Below are 25218 nucleotides of genomic sequence, written 5' to 3' on the forward strand. Positions count from 1 at the left end.
TGTTGTACGTGCTAATTTATCTTCCTTTCATCCCAGCTATGAATGATCTGCTCCAGTCTATGATATCAGCAGGAGTTCAATGGTCAGGTAGTTCTGAAAATTTGGAGGAGTCTAATGAGTCTGGAGGGCAGAGGACAGAATTGGGGTCCATGGCATTTTCCACAACGGCTATTAATCTCACCACTACAAACTCTTCTGTCTTCAGATCCAAGCAAAGACTTCAGCCTAAAGGTATGGGTCGATTCCACTTGAAGTGAATTATCAGACAATCTTTGTTTCTCACAAATGACAATCAATCACTCAAGCAGATAATTGTTATGTCAAACATTTACTTTGCAGCTACTTTACTAAATCCACTCATTCATTTGAAGGTTAGCTTTGTAAAAAGCCTTTCGTGATATGTAGAATCATTGGTTTTGGCCCAGTGACATTGTTGCAAAAATCACTCATGCCAAGTCAGAGGCCAGTGTTAGGTCTGGAGATTTTGGAGATGGAGTGATGCAAGAGGGGACAGCAGTCAGGCTCCCATTTGGGATGGAGAATGCAGGAGGGATTGGACTGGGAACTAATATTCTAATCTATTTTTAGTTTAAGCTGCTTATTCATACTATTTATGGTCTAGTCATAATTTTAGAACCTAGAAATTTTGTTCTGTCGCTGAACAATATTTCAAGCGTCTGCAAGTAGAAGTAGACTATAAGTAAAATCAATTTCTGTTTCACAGAGATTTGCTCTCTTAAGTAGGGCTGTGGTATGTAAATCAAATTAATTACAAATTAAATTATTAGGCAGTGTTAGAATGCCAGTATTTTTGAATGATCCAATGGAAAATGGTGTAAAATTCTCATCTCAGTAACCTCCTTCTGGTCCTACTCTTGGGTCTCTTTTCTAGTTCCAATCTTCCAGGCATCACTATCCTTTGTCCCACTGATGACCAAGTAGCTTGGTTACATGGTGTTAAATTTACACACTTAATTCTATTTTTGGGGTGAGATCCTGCAAGGAGAGAAAAGAGTGAGGAGGCTGGATAAATGGGTCTTGGTCCATCCAGGTATGACCATTCATTGTTCTTGACCTACTTTGTATTTTAATAACTAAATAGGAATAAGATGAATTAAACTTAGTTTCAGGATGATGCACAGGGCATGAGTCAACCACAGATTAGATTTGGAAACAGCCCTGAATGAAATTTCTACCCATTCAAATACCCCCTCTCTTCTCTCCTCTTCCATTGGGTAGAAGATACAGGAACGTGAGGGCACGTACCACCAGACTTAAGGACAGCTTCTACCCCACAGTGATAAGACTATTGAACAGTTCCCTTATACAATGAGAAGGACTATGACCTATGACCTCACGATCTACCTTGTTGTGACCTTGCACCTTATTGCACTGCACTTTCTCTGTAGCTGTGACACTTTACTCTGTACTGTTATTGTTTTTTTTAAACCTGTACTACATCAATGCACTCTGTACTAACTTAATGTAACTGCACTGTGTAATGAATTGACCTGTAAGATCGGTTTGTAAGACAAGTTTTCACTGTACCTCGGTACAAGTGACAATAATAAACCAATACCAATACCATCTCCCTCTCCCTCTCCCCCTGCTCTCCTCCTCCCTCTCTCTCCTGCCCCCGTCTCTACAGGCCCGCTCTCTTTCCTGCCTCCCCCTCTTCCCCACACCCCCCCCACCCCAGAATCTGTGATTCTCTATTCCAAAGGTGATTCTCTATTCCAAAGGTTATGGAGATTCAATGCCACATGCACCTCAGCTTAACATGACCACTCCCTTTTCTTGTAACTGTGTCCCCTCATTTGAGACATTGCCTTTTGTGGAAATGTTTTAACATCTGCCTTGTTATGCCCCCTTGATCTTAAGAATCTTCCATATTTCAATGATATCGCCTCTCATTAAACTACAAAGAATATGTATCTAATTTTTTTAACCATTTCTAATAGGATGACCTTCTTAATGCAGGAATTAGCTCAGTGAATCTGCCTCCAGCTGGTATATACTTAAATAAGGAGACCAACTCCAGGAACAGCATCAGCATTAATTTTGTAACAATTTCTATTTTTAAACTCCAGTCCGCTAGCAATAAGGGCCCATATGCCATTTGCTTTATGAATTGTTTTCAGCATCTGCATGTTAGCTGCTTGTGTTTCAAAAACAAGAACATCTAGTCCTTTTGTACTCATTTGCACTGTGTCTCCCCATTTAAGTAATAGTCTGTCTTTTGATTCCTGGTAACAAAGTGCATGACCTTACACTTTCCTACATTAATCTCTTTGGGCAAGTGTTTGCCCAGTCACATAACCTTTGTATACCTTTTTGCAAAGTTCAAATATCCTCATTGCAGCCCTCGCACCTATAGACTTCAGCAAACTTGAATACCTTACACTAGATCCCTTCCTCCAGGTCATTAACATAGGTAGTTGATAACTGAGAGCCAAGAAAAAAAAAGACCCATTTATTGTAACTCTTTGTCTTGTATGTAATAACCAGTCTTCAATCCATATTAACCCACTTCCACCAATACCATGAGCTCTTACCTTGTGCACTAGTCTTTTATGTGGCATGTTATCAAATGCTTTCTGGGAATACAAATACACTAAGTTCCTCTCTATTGATTATGTTTACCCTCAAAGAACTCTCATTTATGAAACATGGTTTTCCCTTCAAAAAAAACCCTGTTGACTTTGATTGCATTAAGCTTCTCTAAATTACTAGCTCTTTCTTCCTTGATTATAGGCTCCAACATCTTTCCCAGTCCATTCTAGGTAACTCTTTCTTCATTCCTTTTGCAATTTATTTAAGTTGAGGACATTGAATTCAGACCCATGGTGTGCACCCTCAAGTTATATCAGGAATTCTACCATGTGTGATCACTACTCCCCAGAGGATCCTCTACTACAAGATCTCTTACTAAAGTTACCTCATTACACATGACCAAATCTAAAATAATATTTGGAAGAAGTAAAAGTTGAAACATGGTTTCTGTAAGTGAAGCTGTGGAAGGATCAATACATTTTTCTTTCAAAATTTAGGGGTGGCACAATGACGCAGCTTATATAACTACTGCCTCTCAGCTCCAGTGACCTGAGTTCAATCCTGACTTCAGGTGCTGGATAGAGTATGCCCATTATCCCTGTGACTGTGTAGGTACTCACAGTTTCCTCTCACATTCCAAAACTGTATAGGTTGGTGAGTTAATTGGTCCCTGTAAAATTGCCTCTTCTATGTGGAATTGGGAGATGGGAATGTGGAAAGAATAGATTACAGGGAAAATTCATTGTGGAATGAGATTGTGCTGTGAGCCACCATGGACTCATTGGGCTGAATGGCCTTCTATGCTATTAGACAATATGGCAAAAATACTCTGTTCCCAGGTAGGTTGAGAAACAATCCCCAATGCACTCCACAGATTCTTCTTCCATAGTACCCTTGTCAGACTGTGACATGGCATGTAACATTTATTCATGTTGACAAGGTCAGCAGGAATCAAGTATGAAGTGCAAAATAATGACTGAAAACTTTCTTATTGTGCAGTTTTACTTTGTATTTTTAATCCCCTAACAAGTCTTCAAGTGCCCTTCAAGAGGTGGTATAAGAGGATGATAACAATTTTCCTATGGAGGTCATTCCCTTTGAGTGTGCAAAATTATATGACTCATCTAAACATACTTGTAGGTTTCATTGGTTCCGAGAATGCAAACTGGATCTTCACTTTCTGACTTGCATGTCAGAGTTGAGCAAGAGCAGAAGGTGGAGAGATGGGCAGGAGTAAAAAGTCCACACAAGACTGGTAGAAGCTCGAGTTCTGTCCAATTGGTTGTGAATGCTCTGCCTTGTAGGTGGTTGCTGATTACACATTTCTGGAGCAGCAGCAAAACATTACTGTTATAGTGCCAAACTGAATTGTACTGTACACAATTGTTGATCCATAGACAAATAATTTGAAACTAGTAATGACTTTAATAGTCATCATTAAAACAATCTGCTCATCTCAGTCTACATCTGAGATCCAAAGAGGTGTAATGTTAAATGGTAGAACAGAGCTCCTGAGTGTGTCAGGTATACAAACTGCTGAGATTGTCAGAGCAATTCCATTATTGCTTCCTAGTTCATTTCATTGTGAAGCCTTCCACCATATGATGATCTTGTGTCACACAAGACCCTGTTAGTGTGCAGATCTCATTATGATAGATGAAGACAGCAAATCTACTTTCTTCAAAGGTCACTGGTGAGTGTATACAGTTTGTCACCGACTCTACATTCTAGCCTGTTAAAATAGGAAACCAATCTATCTCTGAAAGGTTGTAGAATGTAGCCTAGTATGCTACAATTAAGTGTAGACAAGATGGACTATAAAAGCCTCCTCTAGGAACCATAAATTCTGTTGTTCTAAGTTGGCATGCTAGAAGCAGGTACTTGATAGTCTTCCAGTTTGGTAAATTTAACTCCACATACTTGCATATAAAATTTCAGATCTTTACTCAAGCTGTTAGTTTTAAGGAAAGAATCTAAATGAGTGGACAATTGCAGTTTTAAAGTACAGATAAATAGTGAGAGCAGTGTGCACTTCATGCATTTATGTGAGAGATTGAGTGTCCTAACCAATAGCCCTGAAAGACACTTATGGTTCTTGTTCCGCCTGAGGGCACCATGTCGTTTTTTTGATTTGTAGATCCAAGAATAGTAGAAATGAATATTGATTTTCCTACTTAATTTCTTCCTTTTCAGTAGTCTATTATATATGATATAGACTGGTAGCCTATGGGTTATGAAGCTGCATTTTCAAATTATAAAATTGAATTAAGTAAGTCTTAGATGTTATTATAAAATAATGATTAAAGCTCTTAAATTATTGTAACAACCAGTTGGATCACTATCCTTTATGTGTACACCTGCTACCCATTCTCTGATTGATTCATTGTTCTTGAGGTAAACTCTGAAGAAGAAAATAATGATTTGTTACTATCCATACATCCATTTCTAAAATTTATTTAGCATATATATCTTTAATTGTACACAGTATTCTGTAAAGACACACACAGTTCCCTTCACCACATAATCAGTGCATTCCATCCATAAATGTTGTAATTCCATCAAAAGATACCAGTGACACAGTGAGTTTATTGAAATGCTGTTCACAAAATTGTTTTACATGATATTCAGTGATCCATTTGCCCTTTTGTTCCAGCCAACAAAATGAAGTCTTGATAATAGTTTAATTAGTATTGTCACAATCAGCCTTATTGTCTTTTATCTGTGATAAAATTACAACAGAATCTTGAGGGAATTATCTTTAATCATTCCTAAATTTGAACAAATCTCTACATTTGCAAAGGAAGCCAGTTTAAAAATATTTTTATTGATCATAAAGTATTTTTTTGCAAGATATTGCACTAAAGTATTTTTTCAAAAGTTTAATGCAACCATTTTAAGAAGGACATAATTGCATTAAGAGGTTCACCAGGATGTTGCCTGGGATAGAGTGTTCAGTTTACAAGGAGAGACTGGATAGGCTGGGTTTGTTTTCCATAGAATGGAAGGTGCTGAAGGGGGATTTGATTGAGGTATACAGAATTATGAAGAGTATAGAGAGGGTACATTATAGGAAGTATCTGAGGAAGAATTTTTTTCATCCAGAGACGGTTGGAATCTGGAGAGCACCGCCTGAGTAGGTGGTGGAAGTGGGTACTTTTACAACATTTGTGAAGTATCTAGATGAGCACTTGAATTGCCAAGGCATAGAAAGTCATGGATCAAGTGTTGGTAAATGAAATTACTGGTGCTGATTAGCCAATTGATGGTTAAAATGGACATGGTGGCCCAAAATGCCTCTTTCTGCACTGTATAACTCAGACTCTTATTCTTTTGAAGTAACATGAGGCAATTCACAATGTTATCAATTGTCCTCTTCGCCTCCACTTAATTTGGCAGGTCACTTTCTGCATTATTTTGGACTCCATCTCTGCAACACTGAGGGGACAGGGTTCCCAGTATTATATTTGCTTCCAGTCATGAAGATCTGAAACAGAGAATTGAAGCCTAGCTTTATATCCTTTCTTCCTCCACCACATCCACTCTCTCTCACTTGACAGTGACGTATTTTACTAATGTTTTACTACATAAGATACATCAGCAAGTTTGTATTTCTCTCTTAGTTGAAATGTATTTTTATAGCAAGTTATAGAAAGAAGATGGAAGCTGCTTTTGATAATTTTAAAAATATTATTTATTTTTAATAATTGCAATTAAAAAAATCTAATTCCCAGGCATTGCTTCCAATGAAGATTTGTTATCCAATGAACCAAACCTTAACAATTCTGGAACTGGATCAAGAAGTCGAGGTAAGTATTATTTATAATGTGCAAACACTAACTGCATGGTGATATGCGTGCCTTGGGTATATGTCTAGCTTGCAATTGCCATGAACATACTGAAGATGTTTGCTGTTTTGTTGCTGGTTTTCTTTTGTTTTTTTTAATACCTTCATTGTTCCTGCCTGCTACATTGCTTTGCTGATCATTTGACAACTTTGGTGTATTGTGTTGTTCATCTTACTGCTGAACAAAACTAGTCAATGTCAATTGAGATTCCACTCTTTTGAAGCAGATGCTGGCCATGGCAGAATATGAAATCAAGGAAAGATCGATCACAAAATAACTAATCCTCCACCCATTTTCTCCCTAAATCTAACCTACCTCAAACATTAGCACCTCTTGTCATTTGAACTCATCTCACTTATCTTTCATTCTCCCAGAAACAATGCCAAAATCTGCCATTTTCCATATGATAGCAATAAATTACCTTTGAACCTTGAACTAATAGATAGACTCACTTACAAACTTGATTGTAAAAATATTTTCACTTCTTTTTTCTTATTGTTTTTATTACACCATTTTGTGATTGGCTGCTCTGCCCAAATACCAAATTGCTCAGTGTGCCAACAGGTTTATTCCTTTAGGATCTATTAGTTTGTTACTGTCAGCAGAACTGCATAGCCTGCAAATGTGACAAAGCCTATGCTATGAAGAATAACTTCCAAACCACTGCTCAGACATTTGGAAGTAAGAATGTGGTTTCCAGAATCTAGGAATTCAACAAAAGCATCTCTGCCCTCTTTCTTCAGCCTCTTTTTTTTCCCCTTCAGTTGGCCTTACTTTCAAACCCTCTTCTCTTAATCTTGGTCACGCTTTATGTCTAGCAGGATCACCATTTATGCCACAGTAAAATGCAACCATGACCTGAGTGCTCACTCAGACTCTCGTAAAGGCCCCACACTACAATCTTGAGCCCCACAGAATATAGTGAACTCATCTTCAAATAATTCCTATAAATTTGCATGTAACTGACAATACTGTTAAGTAATGCAGGTTGAGGGCTTGTCCCTGCTGTTCAGGCCTGCTTTCCTGTACATGATTTGTATGTTATTTCTCATGCTCATGATTCAGTTTCATAAGGATGTTGCTAAGGTGCATTGATTTCACCTGTGCGCATTCTGTGCTCTTCATGCTCTGGCATTTCAGGCAGACACAAGTGTGCATTGGAAAGTTTCAATGGACTATGTGCCAAATGAGATCCTATTAATTAGGTCCTAATAAGATCCTATTAAATAAGAGCAGGCACGGTAGTGTAGTGGTTAGCGTAATGCTATTACAGCACCAGCAACCCGGGTTCAATTCTGGCCGCTGTCTGTAAGGAGTTTGTACGTTCTCCCTGTGTCTGTGTGAGTTTCCTCCGGGTTTTCTGGTTTCCTCCCACATTCCAAAGACATACAGGTCAGGAATTTGTGGGTATGCTATGTTGGCACTGGAAGCGTGGCGACACTTAGGGGCTGCCCCCAGAACACTCTACACAAAAGATGCATTTCACTGTGTGTTTTGATGTACATGTGACTAATAAAGATATCTTAATCAATTTTAGAAATCACTTTTACACTAGAAACCAATTATAAGCAGTTAAATGTGCACAATGTGATTGCATTTACAGGCAGGCCCAGTTCTTCCCAGTTGCCAACTTTAGCAGCCCCTTCATGGTTGCCATCAGCTATGAAAAGAATATATATCAGTAACCAATGAGACAATCAGAGCATGCAGCCCAATTCTTTTACAACTTCTGTTTACCCTACTCACTCACCCTTCTGCAAGTGAGCCTTTGAATTATCATGATCTCCAATTAAGTTTCACTTTCCCTGTTGCTTATAGAACTAATCTAATAGATTGAGATCTGTGAAACATAAGATACACTTAGGTGATGCCAATCTTACTTTTCTAATAAACCAATGCTTCATTGTAACTAAGATATAGCAGCATAAATTTTATTCTTAACCAACATTCACTTTAAAGTTTTTGTCAGAAGAATAAATTGTGGCGTGAAAGCTTCAAGGGAGGAAACTTATTGCAGTATTGTTAAGTCATGAAAGGGAAACATTCATTAGCTGAGTGGTTTAATTCTTTTGACGTGAGTGATCATTTAGATCTAAGCTACTATGATGAAAGGAATGAGAAAGGATGAAGGAGAAAATATGGCTAACCTACAAAATAGATTTTTATAGATGAAATGAGACCCATATATTTGTTTGATGTACTTAATTAGTAAATCCTTTAAATTATACATGTGCTTTTCAACTTAACTGAAAAATACATTCAATACTAAGTACAGATATTTGCTATGATGAAGTGTTTTCACTTATTAAAATTACTAACATATGCACTTGTTTCTTTTCTTGGGCTAGAAGGGTTACAGAGTAATTATTATGGATACAAATCAGCTCCTGTTCTTGGCAGCTCTACAGTGTGCAGAGTGCCTTGTCATATTTGTTGTAAGTCATTCTATCACACCCATTTTCTTGCATGTTCCGTATCATATTTAGCATGAAATAACCTGACTTTCCACTAACTATAGCTTTTGCCCTGAAAGGACTACTGTTTTATTTCTTCCTGCTATTCCCTTATTTTTCTGTTTATCTGCTTTTCCTGTAGTGCTGTGTTCCAAAGTGTCCAATTGGACTGCCTCGAAAATTCTTGGCTTTCTGATCTGTAAGACACAACTCTTTTCTGACCTTGGGCATGCTCAGCCTATGGCACACTGCATGCATCCATGCTTCAGCTGTTTCTCTGGTCAAAGGTAAAGTGGCCTCTGCTCATTTTTATTTCCCAATTTCCATTTAGCTTCCAGACCAGCCAGCCTTGATAGTAGCAGGACATCCAGTAGCAATAACAATAATAATGCTTCAGCCCACGATGCAAAAGGTATGCCATGGCTGATTTTTTTTAAACCATTTCCATTTTAAAGCTGGTATTGTTTTCCCTTTTTGACTTTCATTCAGGCTACATGCTGAAATACAGTGAACATTGGGATGAACATTTAATTGCATGATACAGAACATTTTCATGTACACTTAAAGTTTAAAAAGTTGAAATAGCTAGAAAATGGTACTGTATTTTCTGTCTGATTTAATGTGAAAGCGTTAATATTCAATTATGTTTTCTACTGCAGCATTTTTAAAAATATAACTTAGAAAAACTCTTACGAAAAGATTGAAAACTACAGATACAAGTTGAAATTCTCTGGTCCAGCATTCTGTGATCTGGCAGCTCCCAGGATCCAATATGTTTTGAATCTGTAGTACAGATTTGAATTAATTAACTAATTCTAACGAAGATCTAACTAAAATCTAAAATTAATGAAGGTCTATACTAATCTGCAACCTATTAACCTACCAGTGCAACTTTTGCAATCTCTGCCAAGTGTTTCTGACTTACAGAAACTTTGGGTTCCAAACAATTCTCGGAACCCTTACGTGACCCAGGAAATGTCTATACTTAAAAAGAACAGTTCTCCTGCTTGGGAAGATGAATGGGGCCTATTTCTCTTGTCTGGATTTTCTGTGGTTCAGTGCCAGTCAGGTCCCAAGGGTGCTGGATTGAGAGTTTCAACCTGTGCCATTATATTGCTTCTCACAACAATGTTCTGTGAGCAGATTAAGCTTGAAGTTGTTGGAAAGTGTACCAACCACTATAATATTCTGTATTTATATTTGTGCAGCTTTCATGCCAAGTAAAATGTGAGGTATTAAGAGAGATACATGAACAGGCAGAGAATTCAGGGATATAGACCACATGCAGGCAGGTGTACAGTTTAAATTGGCATCATGGTCGGCACAGACATTGTGGGCTGAAGGGCCTGTTCCTGTGCTGTACTGTTCCATATTCTATGTTTAAAATAATGTAATCTGCTAATAGTTTGATCAAAGTTATTTTAGAAATGCCAGTGTTATTCCTTGTGATTATCCAGCATAACAGTCATGAAATAATGTTCAAGCTAGATTTTATGCACTGATGTCTTTTGCCTCTAAGCAGGTGCAGCTTATGGCAGACACAGTAGGTTTCAAAGTCATAGCAGCGGAGAATGTTGTTCAGCTGATGACAGTCACTTATTATCAAACAGTGGCCTTTCATCTGGTCACCATACACAAAATTTGAAAAAAGACATTTCCTTCCAAAAGAAAGAACATAGGGTTGATGACACCCAAAATTGTTCTCTGCAAAGGAATAAAGCCACGTCACCTGGGAGTGAAATAGTTACCTTACAGCAATTTCTGGAGGAAAGTAACATAAACCAATCATCACAGGTTAGTGTACTGTAAGTTTATTCAGTCCATTTCGGTTATTTTGTTTATTTGATCAATTGTTTCCAGTATTCCTTACCAGTGAAACACGTATCTTATTACCTTGATTTGAAATCATTTGATATGATAGCTCAGATTCAGTGGGTAAACACACGTAGTGCTGCACATAACAGCTGGAATTAAACTACATAATTACCAATAAGTTTGATAATTTGTGCATGCTTGGATGAGTACAAAGGTCCTGAATTTGTTGATAACTGTTGGCTAGTGTTTTTTTTTGATTATGCTGTGATACTGAACTCCAGTGTTGTTAAACAATCTGCACCAGGTTACAAAAAGCAAACTGCTGGAAGAACTCAGCAGGCCAAACAGCATCTGTGGAAGCAAAGGGGGGTGGTTGATGTTTTGGGTTGAGACCCTGCATCAGGACTGAGAATGTACAGGGGAGATAACCAGGTTATAAGGGAGGGGTGAGACAAAGGCTGGCAGATAATGAATGAAGGCAGGTGGGGAAGGGGGTGTGTTGAGACAGACACTGGTAGGTGATGTGGAAACATCAGAAAAGAAGAAAGAAAATAGGCACATGGAGCTAGGTGGGAGAGGAAAGGGGGAAGGGTAGAGCCATAAGCTGGTAGGTGATGCGTGGAACCAGATAAGGGAGGGATGATGGGCATTCACAGAGGCCAGAGCCACACCTGGCTTTTTTGTTGGCAACATGGAAAGGTCCTTGTTCCAAACCTACTCATTGACACCCCTCCCCAGTTCTTTCTCCGTTACATTGATGACTGCATTGGTGCTGCTTCCTGCACTCATGCAGAATTCATCAGTTTATCACCTTTGTCTCCAACTTCCACCATGTTGCCATATTCTCCTGGATTATTTCTGATACTTCTCTTCCTTTTCTGGATCTCTCAATCTCAGGAGACAAGCTATCTACCAATTCACTCCCATCATCCCTCCCTTATCTGGTTCCACTGAACACTTTCCCTTCCTCTCCCCTCCCCCACCTGGCTCCACCTGCCCATCATTCCCCACCCCTCACCTCAATCTGGTTCCACCTATTGCCTACCAACCTCTATCTCACCCCTTCCTCTCACTTCTATACACTGGCTATCTTCCCTCTTCTCTCTAGACTCTCAGTCCTGATTCAGGTTCTCCACCCGAAACATCAACCATCCCTTCGCTTCCACAGATGCTGTTCGACCCACTGAGTTCTTTCAGCAGTTTTGTTTTGCTCCAGATTCCAGCATCAGCAGTAGCTTGTAGCTCCAAATTCAGTGGAGGTAAAGGATACCTTAGGACTACAGTGAATGTTAGGTTTTTTATTGAATTTTTAAATTGTTCAAACATTTCTATGTTTTAGTTTAGAATTTTGTTCTTAGTTTTGATGGTTTTAGATACAACTTTGAGGTCAGCTAGGCCAAAGATGAAGCCCCATCAAAGTTTTTTTTTCCAGTGACTTTTCTGGATGATTCTTGTCTGCCACTTTGTCTTCACTCATGTGATGTCACTTATGTCCTAGACTCACAGCTGAAGATCAAGCCAGCTACATTCCTCAAGTTTCTCCTGGGGAATGGCCACAAAATCAGTGGGAGTTTTTCTTACAAGTTATGTTTGTTAAGCATGGGTGTCTTAGTATTGACCTCAGATTTGGGGCCATTTTCTCTTATTCCTCTTCCCCTAAATGCCACAGATATTTTTGTATTCCCTTGCTCACTCTTTAATTCTCATTCTCACTCTCTAACAATCATAGTATCAAGTGGTCAATTTTCCTCTGCAGCTGCATGAAGCATTTGCATGTTTTTATATTTTTTTCAGATGTTGGTAACTCTGGTAAGGCCGCCATTTATTGTCCATCCCCAAGCTGATGGTAGTGACATGTGTGACATGAAGGGAAATCTGCATTTGGCTGTGTTCCCTTACACCTGTTCCCCTTGTCCTCCTTGGTGGTTAAGCGGTGCTCTTGGAGTAGTCTAGGAGAGTAACTGCAGTACATTTTACAGCTGGCACACACTGTGTGATGGAGGGAACGAATATTTAGTGTGTTAGATAAAGTGTTAATCAAGTGGGCTGCTGGATTGCTGTCGCACTTGCATTCATCCAGGCAAGTGCAGAATATTCTATCACACTCCTGACTTTGTGCTTTGTAGATAATGAAAAGGCTTGGAAGTGTGAGCAGATATTCAACCCATGATTGCTCTTGCAGCTGCAATATTTATGTAGCAAGTACAGCTGGGTTTCTAGTCAATGGTGACCCTTCTAGTCAATGTTGCTGGTAGGAAACTTGGCAATGGTAATGCCATTGAATGTCAAAACTAGGTGGTTAGCACTTCTGTAGCACAACTATTACTGGCCACTTCTCAGCCCATGCTAAATGTTGTTTAGGTCTTCTGCATGCAGGCATGGACTAATTCATATTCTGAGAATTCAAAATGGAATTGAATGTTGTGCTGTCATAAACAAATATCCTACTTCTGACCTTTTGATGAAAGGTAATTGATGAAGCAGCTGAAGATGGTTGGGCCTAAGATACTGCTGTGAGGAACTGCTGCAGAGATGACATGATTGACTTCCAACAACCACAACCCTCTTTCTTTGTGCAAGGTGTAATTAAAATCATTGGCATCCTTAACTCTTGATCCCACTGAGTTCAACTTTACAAGGTTCCTTGGTGGCATTCTTGGTTATATGTTGTCTTATTCTTACAAGCAGTCATATTCATTTCACTTCTGGATTTCAGCTCTTTGACACATGTTTGAACCAAAGCTCTGATGAGGTCTAGATCAAATGGCCTAGTGAAACTCAAGTCCAGCTTTGGTGAACAAATAATTGAAGAATAATTACCACTTGAAAGCACCATCAATGACATCTTCCATTATTTCAGGAAGGCAGCTCACCACCGTCTTCTCAAGGGCAACCAGGGTTGGGCAATTAAATGCTGGCTCAGCCTGTGAAGCCCACATTCCTTGAATGGAAACAAAAATCTGTTAATAATTGAGAGGGGACTGGTCAATAATTAGCCAGTTAGATTTGAACAGTACATGTCCAGACAATTTTTCACATTGTTGGTTCAATGCTAGTGTTGTAATTGTACAAGAACAGTTGGCCCATTTCTGGAAAATAGGTCAGAGTGTTATAGCTAGAATGCTGTCTGGTCCATTGATATATTCAGTGCTCTCTGCTGCTTCTTGATACCATGTGTAGTGAATCAAATTATCTGATGGTGGGAGTCTCAGGGGAAAAAACCACCATCAGTCATCCACTCAGCTCTTCTGGCTATAGTTGCAACTGCTCAGCCTCGGCTTCATCATTCTTGATATTAGGTCCTGCATTCATTTAGGATGGGGTTGTTCTTGGAGTCTCCCCCTTGCGTTAGTTGTTTGACTACCACCATTCACAACTAAATGTGGTACAACTGCATAACTTTGATCTTTTGCGTTGATTTGCTCACCATCTACCATCAATCTAGTTCAGCATCTATGTCCTTTAGGTCTGAGCTAGTTTAGTTTGCAGTTGTGCCACCAAGCCACTTTTGATGTTAGATATTGAAGTCCCCATCTGGAGTGCATTTTTTTCTCTGTTCATTATTTCCTCCAGGTTTTATTCAAAGTGAAGGAGTTTTGGTTCATCAGCTGATGGAACATGGTAGGTAGTAATCAGAATATTTCTTTGTCCATATGTGACCTGATGCCATGAGTTTCTATGGGGTCTGAAGTTTCTGCTTAGAACTTAGAGAGCTACTCTCTCCTGCCTGCATACCACTGGTGGGTCTGGTCATATCCAAGGATTGTGATAGAGCTGTATGGTACATTGTCTTAAGGCATAATCATGTGAGCACACCTAGTTGTTGCTTGACTGGTCTTTAGAACTGTTTCCCAATTTAGATGTCAATACCAGATTGCCAAAGGAGCAAATTTCGTACTCCCTCAGTATTGAGTTAACTTTTATAATACAGCACAGAAGGAGGCCATTTGGAGTCCCATTCCTTCTCCTTATTTCCACTTAGCGCTGCAACTTATTCTCTTTCACATGCTCATCAACTCCCCTTTGATTTTTTGTTTGCTATTTACCAGCAGTAATTTACCTACTAGCATAAAAAAAGCCATTGAGAAACAACTGAATGGTTCATTAGTTTACTTCAGAGGGGTATTAAAAGTCAAACACATTGTTGCAGATCTGGCCTCACAAATAAGCCAAAACAGCTAAGGGCAGTGATTTTCTTCCCCTGAAGAACAATGGTGAACCTGTTGTGTTTTTACAACAATCTATTCCAAGAGTATATTTTTCATATAATGCCAGGTTATTTAATGAATTCAGCAGCTGCCATGGTGTCATTTGACCTCGTGTCTGGATCGTTAGTCTGAATTTCTGGGTTTCCATGACACCAATGTAACAAGCAAAATAATCTGCATGATCGATTCCTCATTCAATGTCCTAAGTGTCATTTCTTCGACTTCAGCTATACTGTGGTGGTCATGTATTCTATCATTAATATTCTGAGCAGCAGCTCGCCAAGGAGATTTTGATGGCACCTCTGAAACCAATGGCCTTTACCATCAAGAAGGAGAAAGGCAGCAAATGTATGGGAATATTACCATTTTCAAGTCCCATCTAAGTTGCACACCATTCTACCAAGGATCTATGCTGTTCCATTGTCAGTTCAAAATTCTGGAGCTTGGGACACAGTGGCACAACAGATAGCCCTACTGCCTCCTAGCTCCAGCAATCTGGGTTCAATCCTAACTTCAGGTGCTGTTTATATGGAATGTGTATGTTCTCCCTGTGACCACATGGATTTTCCCCAGATTATCTCCCACATCCCAAAGACATGCTGGGAGGTTAATTGGCCACTGTAAATTACTGTAGGTAAGTGGCAAAAAAAAAATCAAAAATGATAAGCATGTGTGAGAGAATAAGTTGCAGTACTACAAGTAAATGAAAAGAAAGAATGGCACTGAGGTGATTGCACTCCTGGGAGCTGGTGTGAACTGAAAATCCAAATGGTCTCCTTCCGTGTAGTAATATGTAAGTTAATACTTGCAATAGCAGTAGCCTTTTGTCACCTCCACCTATCACCTATCACTTCCCAACCTCTGTCACTATTTCCACTCTTCCCTCCTCCATCTGCCTATCACCCCTCCCCACCTGAATCCACTTATCGCTTGCCAGCTCTTGCTCCACCCCTTCTCCTCACCTCGTTATATTCTGGCTATCTCCCCTCTGCTCTTTCAGTCTAAATGAAGGTTCTTGAGCCAAAACGTCGACTGTCCATTTCCCTCCACAGCTGCTGCCTGACCCACTGCATTGTTCCAGCAGTTTGGTTTTGCTTTGAAAATTTCAGCTAAGCATCCATAGCCATCTTGATGACATTTCAAATTTTGAGCACTGTGCTTTGTGTGGAGAAGATACTTTCTTGTTTTACTTCTGAAAAGCTAGGCTCTAGTTATGTCCTCTTGTTCTGGATTCCCTCACCCAGAAATAGTTTTTTTCCTAATGTCCCAAATTAAACACCTCTATTGAATCTGTCCTCAACGTTTCATACTCAAGAGGATACAAGCCAATTTTATCAAACTTGCTCTTATAATTTAGCACAGAATAAAATTGCTCAAATAGTTGTGTTCCTCTTGAAGCCAATAGATCTTCCCTGGCAGTCCAAAAGCAAAATACTGTAGGTGCTGGAAATCTGAATTGAAAACAACAAAAAATGCTGGAAATATTCAGCTGGTTAGGCATGATCTGTAGAGGAAAAGACAGAGGCAATGTTTCAGAACATTGTTGCACTGTACTACTGCCGCAAAACAACAAATTTCATGACGTAAAAGTCCGTGATAATAAACCTGATTCTGAGAGAGGTGATCTTTCATTGGGCCATGAACTTAACATTAACGTTTTCTCTCTTCATGTTCCCCTGATCTGCTAAATATTTCCAGCATTTTCTGTCTTTATATTTTCTCTGAGTTTCTGTAACCATACAGTATGTCTAAGTGTAACTTCTTAAATGCTGCAGAACTTAGCAACATTTTTGTTATTTCCAGTCTTTATAATCCATAAATGCATAGTGTCAAGAATGTTCAGATTAGTCATTGACTGAATTTACTGTAAAACCTTTTGTTCATACAATCAATAGCTTAACTCAAGTCAAAATCAAAGCCTTAGTTTGTGCACAACTACCTGGAAGAAAGTTATTGTTTGATTGTTTATAACAGTCACATCCTGCCTTTCATTGATTCATTTGTTGATACTGGCAACTTTTCATTCTAATGATGGTGATGGGTATGCAGGAAAGCACATGGTATGAACTTCATTGGGGCAGCTCTCACTGGAAAGCAAGTGCAATAAAGAGGTCCAAAGCAAATCCAAGCAAATTTGTCTTTCTTTTTGAAAAAACATACAGGTGCCATTTCAGCTCTTCAACAGTTTAAGTCAATATTGGTGCATTTGCAACTATTCCATCCTATTTTGACAGTGAAGTAGCATTCTGTTTATCAAGCTAAATGCTGAAGAAAACTTGAGTTCCCACATTGGCACTGATATTTGGAAAATGAATCATGAATGCATTGACTATAATTATGGAAAAGTTTTGCTTTAACTGAAGAGATAATCATAGTAGCATGTGCTAAACATCTATGAATATATTTAATAACATTCAGTTATTCTATTTTTTTGTGCAGATACAATCTGAAGGTTGTGAGAATCTTTTAGATAGTGTTTTCACAAACACTGCAGATCTGCCAGAACTAATTGGAACTGAGAAATTGAATCACAGTCTTATCAATAATAGTGCTACTGTCAGATCACCTAGAGGAAGCGAGAATGACTCTTTAAGTAGCAAGTTACAAAAGCCTGGTCAGTATGTAAAGCCAAGTCCTCGAAATCCAGACCACATATGCATTACAGACACCTCAGAAGACACAACATCTTTAAACCAAGGAAAGAGTGTGTCTATTTGCAAATTGCCAACTGTGCCACACCAACCATCCCAAATAGACTGCACCACTTCTACTCTACCCCGTGCAAGTCATGTGATTTCTACAGCAGAAGGTTCAAGTCGAAGAACAAGCATCCATGAATTCATGTCAAGAGACAGTAGAGCACCTGTGTCGATAGATCCTTCTCCAGGGAAAGTGATAACAAGCACTCAGACATTACCCAGTGAGTACCAAGTAAATCATTACCACCCAGCTCATTTTCCTCACCATGTTGCTTACCATAATCAAACAGCATCTAATTTGCAGAAATCACAATTAATCCAACCACATGGGAATAGTCAGTCACTAGATTTTGACTTAAATCCAGTAAACACCAAGAGGGTTTTTTCTGCTTCAAATAGTGTGAAAGACCAAATCACTTCAAAATCAGCCTCATCCCTTGGGCTAGGTATTGTATCTGGAACCATAGCTGCAGAATCTGACCCAATTGGAATGGTTTCATTTACTAGTGTTCACCTTTCTTCATCCAATTTATCCACTAATCCTATCAGTATGCTGCCTCAGAAACCCAAAGCACGCCCAACTGATATCGCTTTGGTGTCACCAATTAAAACAGAACAGCCTGCAGAGGAAAATCAAAGTGTTATTCTTTCAAAATCCACTGATGAACTGTTTAAATTTGAGAATCAGGAGAGTAGTGGATTAAATTCTCTTCTTATCAGTGATACATCCCCCTCTGGTGAAGAAAGTATGAATGTCTCTGTTTCCCCTTTAGTAATGTCAGAAGACAAACAGACTGTATGGTATGAATATGGATGTGTTTAACTGACATTATCAAGGGACTGTAAACAATTACCAGTTTGAAAATTTTTAAATAGTAGGGTCCGGAAAAGTGGAAAAAAAAGAACAGTGAGCTACTAGGCAAAATGACAACATTTACTGTGTAATATTGGTCAGAAATGGAATAAAATGCAAGGTATTTTGTTGAATATAGAGATCAAATTAGACTTTTTGTTGTCATGTATTTAGCTTCTCTTTTGATGTTGATGCATTGAAAAACTAGACCTCGGGATTTTGTTCAAAATTGTGTACGTTCATTTCATTTAGTAGTGCATCTGTTGAAACCTTAGCACTTAATCATACTTTCATTAGCAATTTAATTTATATTTTGAACCATTTGGACTTGATCCTCTTTAGTCAGAATCTACTTTAAAAGTATCACTTTTTTTTGAAGGAAGTTCGTCTGTCTTCTGAACACAAGATCGACGTACTATAATGCTCACAGCTGGTGTTAAGCATTTTCTTAATTATTTCTTAGATGTATAAAAGATCCAAAGTTCAAATTTAAATGCATTTTGATAAGGAAGACGTCCTGTTGTGCATGGAGAAACAGGGTGTTTTAAAGTTAATTTGGCTCTATAAAAATTTCTCTACTGCAAAGAATTCTACATTCTTTGTTTATTATTTTTCTGACATCGTACAAAAAATGGTTATTAAGTTGTAGTATATTTGATGGTTTCAGAAATCAAAATACACAAACTTCCCATGCCACATGATACACATTCATGGTTCCCCTCATGATGAGTTATTAATTTCAACTGGGCTGCATAGGGTAGTATAGAGAGAAAAGTTGATGATTTTTACAAAAAATGTAACAATTGGGGGGGGGTGGAAAGGGGTAAGTATGGTTTGGTTGGAGAATTACAGAAACCCCAGAGAAACAAACAGAAGAGAATTGAGTAATCTTATAAACATGTAACGTGGAAGCAGAAAAACAGCCAGTTTTTGTATTCCTTAAAATTTTATGTTTCACACATAGTTGTTAAATCAGATATAATGGTGAACAATGAAACTTCAACATTTCTTCTTACTAATTTACACAAGCTATTACACAATACTTCTTGGAGGAAACAAAACTGCAAGATTTAACTGACCAAATAGTAGCTTAAGTTCGTAAGATGTTAAATGCTAGTGATACCGATGTTCCATGAATAAAAGTAATTAGATTACAAACTTTTAATATTCTGTCAACATTTTCAAATACTCGTGTTGCCTGTCTTTTCTGTACAGTGGAAGTAAAAACTTTTGGGATTCAGAAATAACCTTGACAGCAGAAAAGCTTTATTGTTAACTTTAATTGAGAAAATGTTTCGCACTTACTAATATTAAAAAAAATTGATATTCTCTTGCATGTTTTGAATCTTGCAAATCCAGCCTTTTGCATGCATTTTTTTGTATTTGCAATCCAGATGTTATTAGACATAAAAATATGCAAAAGAAAACCAGGAGTGGGCCATATAAACCCTATAAGCCTGATGTGTCTCATCCTTTTGGCCATCTTGTTATTAAAAAAATCTATTGATTATACTGAATTACTTAGCATCCATGGGCATCTGAGATAGAGAATTCCAAAGATTAAGACATTTCTCCTTACTTTATCCTAAATAACTATAAAGCAGATAATTGCATGTTATTAGAGAACCTTGCAGCACAAATATGGTAAACATATTCATGTGGCTATTAAGTTGCTCGGCATCTGAGTTTTCAGATGTTTGCTTTGGGATAGACAGGAAACATGATGTAATTGGTTGGATGAATTTTTATCAAAACTAATGATGTGAAAAGCTTAGATGTAAAGGACCAACCTAAAATGAGTCATGAGTTTGTGAAGTTGCTAGTATGTTTTATGTAATTTCACAATTTGCCACAAATTACAGAAGGTTTGATTAATAGAAGAAAATTGAGTAAACAACATTTTCCCTTTATGTTTCATTGTGTTGTACTTGATGCTGATTTGGATGTTCAGTAACTTCAAACCTGGCCCAACATCATTCACCTCAACAACTTTACACTTTAAAGCTAGAAATAAACTCCAATTTGCAACTGATCACATTAGTTACTTGCCAAATTACCTTTAGTTTTTTCACTTTGGTTTCACTGTTTGAATCTCATTTCTAAATATAGGCAAGCTTTTCAACAAACTACAAATTATGACTTTTATACTAAGCAATTATCTAGTACAATTTCCTTTAATGTTTAGAATCTGCTCTGTTCAAAGAACATTCAAAATAGTTATTAACTTGCATCTATATCCAAGTTTGTGGTCATAAATCTTTCTCAAATATCTTTGATTTAATTCAATTAATCTTGCAGTGAGCAAGCTGCATTATATAGAAATGTGGAAATATAAATGAAAGAGTTATTAAGATAGTTACATAGGATATAAAAGCATGTGCCATTAACTAATTACTTGGTTTACCAAAAAATATATTGGTGTGCAGATTAAATTAAAATTCATTGAACTATTAAATGTTGGAGAAATGAGAGCCAGTAGCAAACACCTGCCGGTCTCTCAACTGATACATTAAGATCAGCAGTTAAATATACTGTGGTATATATTATTTCAAAACAATGAATATGATAACAGTAAATTTAATTTCACTATTAATGTTATGCTGTAATTACTAAAAAGCCTGAAGGGTTCCTTTAAAGAATATTGCAAAATAGATATGTTAAAATAATGAAACAACGTGTCCTTAGGTAAATGAGATCTGTAGAATATACTTTTGAAAAGATTGATTAATTTCTTAATTTAGAGAGTTAAAGGACAGTTTCTATTTAATGTTTAACAATGCTGTCAAAGATCAACATCTAAAATGGATGTTTGTTACAATGAGACAACCAATTTAATATATAAGAGTCATATCATGGACCATCATAGTTTTTGTTAAAAAAAATAAAATAACTTTATCAAATGTTCACTGAAACATTAGTTTTTGTTAAAAAAGATAAAATAACTTTATCAAATGTTCACTGAAACATTGCAGTCAAAATAAGTTTGTCGAGAAGTCGGTAAAGGGATTTAGTTGTATTGTTTCCAAATATATGAGTAATCCTGTTTTTTCCTATGTTTCAAACATTACAACATATCTACAGAGACAGTTGAATTAATCTAATATGAAAATCTTGTTCTATTTAACCAATCTATGAATTCCAAGTATTACACCCATCACAGGGCTTGTTTTTGAGCAGAGCTGGTTCTAAAAGATCATAGCTTTTGCCTCTTTTTGTTTCAGTAAACTTAATACTAAAGTTATGTACTTGTGTAGGGAAAAAATAAAATTAGCATTGAAGGCTGCATATGATCTATGTATTTGTAATGTTGATTTAATAAAAGATTAATCTTGCTTGTTTAAACAAATGAATGTGTAATGTTGTGCATGTTCCCCCATCTTCATTGACAACCTGCCCCACATAGCTGATTTATTCCATGCTGTGCATTTTTCCAGTATGTAATTGGTAACTGAGTATTTTAATTTTGCATCAAAATGTCTAGTACACACTAACAGTTACAGATATGTAAATATTTTATTGCTTTTGCATGCTTTTGTAATTATAAGTAATGAAGATTATACATTTATATTTAAACTAGTTATTTTATTTCCTTGTATAGTGCTGAGTCCTGATTGTATTCTCCTTCATTGTTATCATGTGTTTTGACTTACCATGTCGAGAGCAAGAGCAATGTAATTGCAGAGTAGGTTGGTTTACCTGACATTTACACTACAAGTACGACTATCACAAGGTATTTAATGTTGCATCTTGAATTTTTCCCTGAAAGGTTTGTCAAATGTTGTTGGAGATTGGAATTTGAATGTAGGCCCTCCAAACCAATGACTCAGGTTCTAATGAGTTACTGAGCCTTAAAGTCTCATAATGTTTTTGGAAATAGTACATTGTACTTTTTAATAGACATAATCCATAACTGAAGGTAAACAGTTTAAGTATATTAAGTGCAAGGTAATTGAAGATCAAATACTCTGATCTTGAGGGTGTAACAAATACTGTGATGGTTTGCACTGACATAAGATACAATGGTGTTTGTGAGGAGCTGGACCCATTTGTTAAAAGTAAATGGATTCCATTAGTTTACAGTTTAGCAGAAAAGATTTACAGGGATGTTGCCTGGACTTAGGGGCCTGAGTTACAAGGAGAGGTTGTGTAGAATAGGACTTCATTCCTTGGAATGTAGGAAATTGATGGGTGACCTGATAGAGGTAATAGAAGTATATAAACATCATGAGGGGCATAGGGTGAAAGCACATTGTCTTTTTCCCAGGCAGTGGGTGCTAAAAACAAAAGGGCATAGGTTGAAGATCAAAAGGCGAGAGATTTAATGGAGACATCGGGGCAGGTTCTTCGCATAGGGGGTAGTGCGGAGTTGCAATGAGCTACCAGAAATAGTGGTTGAGGTGGGCACATTAGCAACATTTAAAAGCCATGTAGATAAGTACATGGATAATGAGTGGTTTGGAGGGCTATGGGCCAAACGTGGGCAGATGGGACTAGCTCACTGGGCAACACTGTCAGCATGGACAAGTTGGGCCGAAGGGCCTGTTTCCATGCTGTATGACTCTTTAAAACAAAATGGTATTTTACATTCCAAATTTAAATGCAGTAATAGTTTGTTTCAACAATTATTAACAATATATTTATTTAATTCTGTCTGTTTGGGTACTGCTTCCATTGTTTCACATTATTTGAAATATAACTTTATGGGTCCCTTGTGTTTGGTAAATAACAGAATTTCAGACAAAGTAGCATGCTTTTATTATTTCTTAAATTTAAAGGTCCCTATTTTTGTCTAAATGTCTTGATATCCAACTTAAACATGCTTCCTTGGCAATTAACATTTGTTTAAAAATAATGAACAGAATTATGAAATTCTGACTCCTTTATTGTATTTAATCAATTTTGGAATGATTTGGATTTGGTATTTTCAGACAATTTTTTACAGTGAACTTATCCACCAGAACCACAGCCGTTTTGCTTCGGACTGATCAAATTGTATTGTAAATCCAGCTTGATTCCGAATCAGGATCCAGTCTTGATATTGGTGGAAAGCAGAATGAGTTTCCCTTCTACTCTGTTTGAGGCATAATACCTGACGAACGTTTGGCACTGGTGTTAAGCAAACTGCTTCATACTGAAGTTAATGTATTATAAAAGGCACCTGTTAAATTAGAAATCTACAAATATTGTAAGATATTTGGTGGGTAACTGATCAATATGAAATGCTTTGGTTATTTTCTGCAGATATGGCATCTGTGCAAGAACTCAGAAGTGCACAAGGCAAAACTGGGGAGCAAGAGAGCTCCTAGGTGTAAATTCCCATCATCTGGTGATGTGGGATGTGGTGGTGAGTTTCCTGCCCAGAGTATAAATGGGAGGATTAACAGTTTACAAGCTAACATCACTGTAGTGCTCTTTATTGCAGATGCATTCTGCTGTGGCTGGCTTAATAGATTGAAAAATATGCATGCTTATTCTATTAAATTGGCTTTTTATAAACTCTTAATGAGTTATGCAATATTAATTCATTTTTCATTCTGCATGCCTGGGCAGGGAACTACAGGTATTACTTAATAAAAATAAATATTTAAACAATGTTTATATTACATCTATGCAAAGCACTACTGCTTGTGATAACAGCTTATCAATTCCAGTCCTTCGTGATATATTCTTGTCACTTTCAAGCTATGGTTATTTTCAAAATTTTCTCTCATGAAAATGTTCAATAAATTCTTCCAAGTGTTTTAACGGAAAATATTTTCTTCTGAATAACCAGTTGATTTTAAGTGTTAGGAAGTTTAAGTGTCCCTGAACCTATTCTGTTTTTGGCATCTTTCAAAGCTCTCTGTTCATGTCAACCTAGGAACAAATATTTTGTATAGGGATTGCACTGCAATTTCCTTATTAGTGCTGTCCTTGCAAGACAGGCAAAACATGTTTTTAATGAAGGACACCAAGTATAACTTTGAATCAAATGGCATTTAATTCCCTTTATAAAAATACATTTACAAGACATGCCAGCCATTGATAAACAATGATTTACAACTTTCTTCTAGCCTGTCATTCCCGTCCTACTGCTAAGAGCTGTGCAGATCAAGTGAGTTCCTGCAGCCTGCCCAATATGTTTATTCCCTTGTTCCATCACTTTTACTTGTATTCAGTAATGGGAATTCCACTCAGAGGAATGGCAAATTCATTGTAACCTTGGGCATTACTAGAGCCCCCACACTGTCCAACTCACTAGCAGAAGTTGGTGGCTGCAAGTCTCCTGGTCATTCAAAGATCAGGTAAGTGATTTTTCTTTCAGTGTTAATCTTTAAAGATACTTGTAGAGCCACAAAGCTTCCTGTCCTTCAAGAATACTTTGGGCTTCCTGCTTCTGGTTTCCCTCACCCATTCATGGACTAGCCAATTCCTCCCACTTACCATCCTAATATCATTGCACTACTTTTGATTTTTGTTTCCCATACACATTAAGTGTAGAAGTCAGTATAAGACAATAAAAAGGAGGCCCAGAAGTTTTAAGTTGGACAGTATGTTTACTATTTCAACCCTCCCCTTTGACTTCTGCCCAAAGGTAAAGTTTATCCTGTAATATTACCAATGTGTTAAATGTCAGCTTTCCCAGGAGATAACATGTGGCAAAAGATGTTTAAGCTTTATCACAGAGTATTAGCCCTTTGCTAACCATTTTTCCAGCTGCTGGTAACTTTTCTCATGCATGATCACATTTATACATTTAGCACCATCTCGGTTTTTAATCCAGCATTACTATTACCTAAAGTCTTTCTAAAT

The 25218-nt window shown here is 37.5% G+C and overlaps 1 protein-coding gene across 7 annotated transcripts in view; it reads left to right on the top strand.

The window, feature by feature from the left end:
- Window positions 1–25218, top strand: part of LOC127568157 (girdin-like) — a 138196-nt gene that overhangs the window by 111488 nt on the left and 1490 nt on the right. The window contains exons 27-32 of one of the 7 annotated variants that reach the window (XM_052011579.1): window positions 37–231; window positions 6285–6359; window positions 9183–9263; window positions 10371–10645; window positions 17314–17794; window positions 23668–23770. In XM_052011579.1, the coding sequence (XP_051867539.1) occupies window positions 37–231; window positions 6285–6359; window positions 9183–9263; window positions 10371–10645; window positions 17314–17794; window positions 23668–23732 (1172 nt within the window). In that variant the 3' untranslated portion in view covers window positions 23733–23770. Of the gene's footprint in view, window positions 1–36; window positions 232–6284; window positions 6360–9182; window positions 9264–10370; window positions 10646–14239; window positions 14288–17313; window positions 21743–23667; window positions 23771–25218 lie in introns of those variants that run through there. The other 6 variants (XM_052011580.1, XM_052011575.1, XM_052011576.1 and 3 more) reach the window with 6 other exon arrangements.

Source organism: Pristis pectinata, chromosome 3 (assembly GCF_009764475.1).
Source record: "Pristis pectinata isolate sPriPec2 chromosome 3, sPriPec2.1.pri, whole genome shotgun sequence".
Taxonomy (NCBI): Eukaryota; Metazoa; Chordata; class Chondrichthyes; order Rhinopristiformes; family Pristidae; genus Pristis; species Pristis pectinata.